The 6,000-nt window shown below is 51.7% G+C and overlaps 1 protein-coding gene across 1 annotated transcript in view; it reads left to right on the top strand.

Moving 5' to 3' along the window:
• The window catches only part of TMEM104 (transmembrane protein 104), a 67,332-nt gene that overhangs the window by 11,743 nt on the left and 49,589 nt on the right, over window positions 1–6,000 (top strand). The window contains exons 4-6 of the mRNA XM_023729251.1: window positions 2,440–2,521; window positions 3,191–3,287; window positions 3,903–3,983. Coding sequence (XP_023585019.1) covers window positions 2,440–2,521; window positions 3,191–3,287; window positions 3,903–3,983 — 260 coding nt within the window. The remainder of the gene's footprint in view (window positions 1–2,439; window positions 2,522–3,190; window positions 3,288–3,902; window positions 3,984–6,000) is intronic.

Here is a 6,000-nt window from a genome sequence, read left to right as displayed (position 1 = left end):
CTCTCTCTCTCTCTCTCTCTCTCTCGCTCTCTCTCTCTCTCGCTCTTGCTCTCGCTCTCTCTCTCTCTCTCTCTCATCCCAAGCCTGCAGGGGCTCCTGCTCCAGGTGTGTTAGTGATTGACCAGCTGTGGCTTCACAAAAGGGAGATTGTACTTGAGGCTGTTCTCAGGGATTCAACATGTGTCTTTGGCATGCTGGAGTCCATTGCTGCGGCCACTGTGTATTTTGCATGCCTTCCAACCTAGGGAACTCATCTTCCAGCACTGTATTGGACAGTATTCTCTCGTTACCCGTAGTAGTAGGGCTTTCTTCCTAGTCTTTGTCTGGAAGCTCTGCTGAAATCTGTCTACCATGGGTGACCCTGCTGGTATTTGAAATACTGATAGCATAGCTTCCCGCAAAGGAGCCCTGGTAGTTAAGCACTCAGCTGCTAACGGAAAGGTTGGTGGTTCGAACCCACTCTATGGGGCAGTTCTGCTTTGTCACCTGGGGTAGCTATGAGCCGAAAATGGACTCAGGGGAACCTAACAACAATAGCTTCCAGCATTGTAGCAGCACGCAAGTCACCACAGTATGACAAAAGTGACAGACGGGTGGTGGAGTAAGGGATTTAGGACTAGGCATGTCCAGCCTCCTCTGCCATTTAGGAATCTACAAGCTGAAAAAAAGGATGAGAGGGAACACCTGGAAACACCCTGTGTTAGTTCCCAGGGCCACCATAATAAAATGCCACAAACTCGGTGGCTTATAAGAACAGAAATTTAGTCTTGATGCTAAAAGTTCAAATTCAGGGTGCTGGTGGGGCCATGTGACTCCATGCGAGAAAGACCTGGCAATCTGCTCCAGTAAAGATTACAGCCAAGAAAACCTATGGGGCAGTTCTACTTTGTCATATGGGGTCGCTATGAGTCAGAACTGACTCAAAGGCTCACAACAATGACAGCAGCTATCAAAAAAGTAAGAATGCAGTCGTTGAAGCATGTTAAGACATAGAAGAGGCTGAAGGAAGACCTCCATTTTTCAGCCTCTTTATGCATTTTTTGGGGGGCATTTAGGGCCAACCTTGGAGTACTGTTGACAAAATCCATACTGCCAGCCGAGAGCCCCCCCCCAGATGTCCTTGTCCTAATATGGCTCTGCTGTCCCCTTTAAAGGACCTTTAGCACAGGTAGCCATCTGAATAGGAAGTGATTATTGGGGGCCCCCAGGTAGGGGTAGCCGTGCCCCCTCCTTGCTCAACCCGTTACGTTTGAACATGATCAATGAGTTGGCTTCATGCAACTGCGAGAAGTCTCCTTATTCCTTAAGACCGATTTTAGTTTTTCTTCCAAAAAGAAGAGGAAATCTAACGCCCTTGAAACGGTCACTTAGGGCAAGATAATGAGAAACCTTCCAGGAGGTGCTGAGGTGATTGGAATGGGAGTTTCAGAGCTGGCCGTCGCCCAGAAGTGGAGGGACTGTGGACTGAACTCCCGTGGGGCCGAGGAGCTCCTCTCCCACCCGCTGCCTGACCAACCACGGGGCTGAGCGGTCAGCCCCCGTGGTTGACAGCACTTGAGGAGGACACAGGGTCGAGTCCAGCACCAGAGTGCTGGCCTCCCCAGAAGGAGGGAGATGAGTGTTCCCCCCAGGTTGTTTCTTGGCACGAATAGAGCCCCCGTGCGTTCCAGCAGTCATCTGCCCCAGTAGCCAGCCTCATAAGTTCCTCAGGTTTCCTTAAGAAGCAGAGAAAAGGTGATTTTTCATTCTTGCCTGACTTCTTGGCACGTGTCTCCGTTTTGATCTGGGCTGTAGAAATGTAACGCGGTTTTAAGATGAGCCAGGGAAGGCGGGACTGGGAAAGTGAAAGTACTGCCAAAAAGGCAAGGGCTGTGACTCCGAGCCAAGCGCTCTTCAATTATCCACTTCTCCGCTCCCTCCATTAGTGTGTGTAATTGAGAGCGGACCACGTGTCTGCTTCCTAGCCTGGAGAGGTGAGAGCGCCTGCCGGCAGCTCTGGGAGGGTCCCTCTGAATCAGCCTCTCTTCCACATTGGCAGCATCACACGGCGTCTGTCCTTCCACCTCTCCCACCTCTGCCCCCCAAAAAGGTTCCTCCTTGGGGTGAAGTACCGAGTCACCCGGCATCACTTCCACCCCCAGGCTCACTGCCCCTTGAGTAGTCTCCCTCCCGTCAGCTTGCATGCCCATCCCCAGCTGCATCAGAAAGAAAGTCTAGATGTAGACAGGGTGTGGAAGCAAGTGCAGACAGGTGTAGGTATGCACATATAGACTTTTATCAGATAAGACCGGTCTGGAAAGTTCTCCAGAGAGCAGCTCTCAGAAGAGAGTATTCTTGGGGCTTCTTGGTGTGGTGAGCTCATAATATGGCATTTCCTTTTTCTTTGAACCTCCTCCAACCTCCTGCCTGCCTTGGACAATTAACACCTCTCCCCTTCAGCTTTGTGACCACGACCTTTGTGATGGAGGCGATGGCCGCAGCCAATGCTCAGCTCCGGTGGAAGAGGATGGAAAGCCCCAAGGTATGTGCAGCGCCCTTGCTCCCAAGTGGCGCCTCCTTCCAGAGAGGCTGTTCTCAGCAGCCCAGCCTTCTCCTCATGTGGGGGGGGCTTGTTCACAGTGCTTCTCCATGCCCCTAGTCCCAGGGCTGAGCTGCACACCCATATCCAGTTTGCAGAGCAGATGCAGCCTTTGATATTCTAATGCAGCAACGTAGGACCCTCTCACCCTCACCCCTGGAGCCAGCTCAGTCATTCTGAACCTTCATAGCCTGGAGCTGAGCTGCAGCTTCTTCCTGAGCATGTCTGCCATCTTCTAATGTGGCAGTATGGAAGGTTGAAGGAGGCCTGGTGGCACAACAGTTAAGCGCTTGGCTGCTAACCAAAAGGTTAGCAGTTCAGACCCACCCAGCAGCTCTATAGGAGAAAGACCTGGCAGTCTGCTCCCATAAAGATTACAGCCAAGAAAACTCTATGGAACAGTTCTGCCCTGTCATATGGGGATGCTGTGAGTTGAAAATCGCCTTGAGGCACCTGACAGCAACGTGGAACGTTGAGAGCTTCCTAATTAATTACCTTCTTGAAGGAAATAACAAAGGAATTGGTTTCTTCATTGTCTTGGAGTTTTCTGTAGACTCATCCACTCCTTCTTGCTTCTGTATGTCCCTTCTTCTCTGTCCCACACCCTCCTAGGAGGAGGAAGAGGACAGCTCCTCCTCAGCCTCTGACAGTGACGTTCTTATCCAGGACAGCTACGAACGGGCGGAAAAACGGCCCATCCTGTCTGTGCGTAAGTCTCGGGGTTCCAGGCAGGCCTGCACCTCCCTCTGGTCCACGGGGTTCCCTGGCTTGGTGGAGAAGGCCCTGGGGAGTTGCCTGGTGGTTGATGCCTAGGAAGGCACTGTCCATGGTAGAGTGAAAGCGAGGCCCAGGCCTCGCCCCTGCTGACTCTGCTGCTGCTGACATTGGGCAGCGTACTTACCCTCTGGCCTCAGTTTCCCACCTTTAAATCGGGAATAAGTCCCACCTTGTACTGTTAATAAAATGATTGAACACCCAGTACACACTGGAGGTTGAGTAAATGTCAGATCTCTGGCTTCTCTTCTTCCCCCATCCCACCCTCTCCCTGCACACGTGCCCTTGCCTCAGTGTCACCTCCCTGAAGGAGCCAAGCCGGCGGTAAGAGTCCCAGCTTTCCCTCCCGCCCCGCAATGAGCGTTCCTGGGTTCCCTCAAAATAGGTTCTGTCTTAAAGCGTCTCAAGCAGGAAATGATAGGAAAAGTTTTCACAAGCATGTGAGACTCTGGAGAATTTCATTATTCTGGAAAATTCCATGAGCTCCACGATAACCTCTGAGCTTTCCCAAGTAGAACTACTTCCTCTGCCTTGTCCTTTGGCTCCACAGAGAGACGTGGATCCTCGAACCTTTTTGAAATCACAGACCGAGTGGAGATGGGACAGATGGCCTCCATGTTCTTCAATAAAGGTATAAACCTGGGCCAGTCCAGTCCTGCTCTGTCGGGTGGGGCATGGGGATGGAGGGAGAGGGGGAGCAGGTGCTTCCTGCAAACCCAGCACTTGTCACGAGGGTTTCACTTACCCCTGGGCACAGCCCCTTGGTGACAAAGGATGGACATAGGAGGAGGAGGAGATTGTTGGCCGACTCCCAGAACGTCTGAGAAGCCGCCTTCCTGAGAGGCCTGTACCACCCCTCATTGTTTTCTTGGGTTCCTCCCCGGTCCCTGGTGTTGGGAACAAAGAAGAGGGTTTCTGGCTCATACACCAAGGCTGAGACTCCTAAGCATCTTTCCCACAGAGGGAGCCCGTGTGGATGGCTGGTCGTCTTTCTTGATTGCCTCTGGCTCCTGACTCCTTTCCCCCCCGGCCGGTTCAGTCTGGGGCGAGACAGCAGCTGCCTTCAGACTTGGAGACAGGCTCTGCTGCACACACGCCTGGCCGGAGTCTTCCCGGCGGTGGCCAGCAGAGGGAGCTAGGAGCCCATAGGCAGGGTCGCCGCCCAGGAATCTGAGAGAAAGTCTGTGCTTGTGTTTTGCTTCCCTCTCGACCTGCTCTCAGGTGGGCTTTGGCTGCACCTGAGCAGATCCTGGGTTGTCGGGTGTTCCGGAGGCTACGTCTTACACCTCTCTGGCAAATCTTGTTCTTTTGGAAGATGACTGTTTAAGCGTTTATTTTTTTAATGCCCACACTTGTCCATTTTCCCTTTGTAAAGGGTCCGACACATCCTCAATAAATCCTTCCCTTGGCAGTTATCTTGGTAGATTTTCTGCCCCTTTGTCAAAGCCCCTCTTTGCCGAGGGGGTGTCTCCACTGATTCTTTATAGTCTTGAGTGCGGCTGCACAGCTCAGAGCCAGGAGGTGGGAGGGACCAGAGGACCTGGAATCGTCCCGGCTGCCTTTTAGGCCGTCAAGCATTTGGTTTTTCACTGGTGGTGTGATTCAGCTGTCCCGTCTGGGGCCGCGGAAGATCATGATCGTCAGCTACACATTACCGGGGGGTCCGGTTCCCTCCCTCCCTAAAGACCAACCTCACGGAGAGGTTTCAGAATTCATTAAAACCAAATTGGTTCTGTTTAGCTCACTTCTTGCTTTCTGTGCTTTTCCTTTGTTCCGTTTCTATCACTCTTCATCCCCCAGACTTAAGAGCATAACATTTACTCCTGGCAAATACATAAAGTCCCTTTCCAAATGCAAGCTTTTTACGCAGCCGCAGGAGAACACACACATCTTTGTAAGCCTCCTTTCTGATTTTTGTGTCTTAATATATGCCCTCATGTCTTTCAGAGCTCTAGAACTAGTGTGTTTTGTCTTTTTTTTTTTTTCCTTTCATGGACTAGACTCTTAATTTGTTGTTGTTACTTGCTATCAAGTTGATTCCGACTCATGGAGACCCCACGTGTGCAGAGTAGAACTGCTCCATAGGGTTTTCAAGGCTGTGACTTTTCAGAAGCACATCACCAGGCCTGTCCTCCAAGGCGCCTCTGGGTGAGCTCCAACCGCTAACTGGTAGTCGCGCACTTAATCGTTTGCACCACCAAGGGGCTTCTTTTAATAGAAAAGAAACACATTGATATGAGAACAGCTCTCACACCTGAAGGAAGTGGCTTCTCGTCTACTGCAGGATTTCTGTTCTTTGGGGTGGGATCATTCGCTGCAGTAGGGGCTGTCTTGTGCACTGTAGGAGGTTTAGCGGCATCCCTGGCCTCTGCCCATTAGATGCAGTAGCACCCCCCAGTCATGACAATCAAAAACGTCTCCAGAAGTTGCCAAATGTTCCTGGTGGGGGAGTCAAAATCAACCCCAGCTGAAAACCCCTGCTCTCCTCTCTTCCCAATTCACAGATTGTCACTGTCGCCTTTGAGAGGTCTGCCACCCTCCACCAAAGGATTGCTGGGCTCCCTTGGGGTCCAGGCCCACATCTGATAATGAGAAATGCTAGGCCCAGCCCTTGTCCTCTCAGAAATTTCATTGATCCTCCTGTCTGG

This window comes from Trichechus manatus, unplaced genomic scaffold (genome assembly GCF_000243295.1).
Source record: "Trichechus manatus latirostris isolate Lorelei unplaced genomic scaffold, TriManLat1.0 scaffold00028, whole genome shotgun sequence".
NCBI classification, from domain to species: Eukaryota; Metazoa; Chordata; class Mammalia; order Sirenia; family Trichechidae; genus Trichechus; species Trichechus manatus.
The sequence above is the reverse complement of the archived record's forward strand: the minus strand, read 5'-3'. Positions and strand labels throughout refer to the sequence as shown.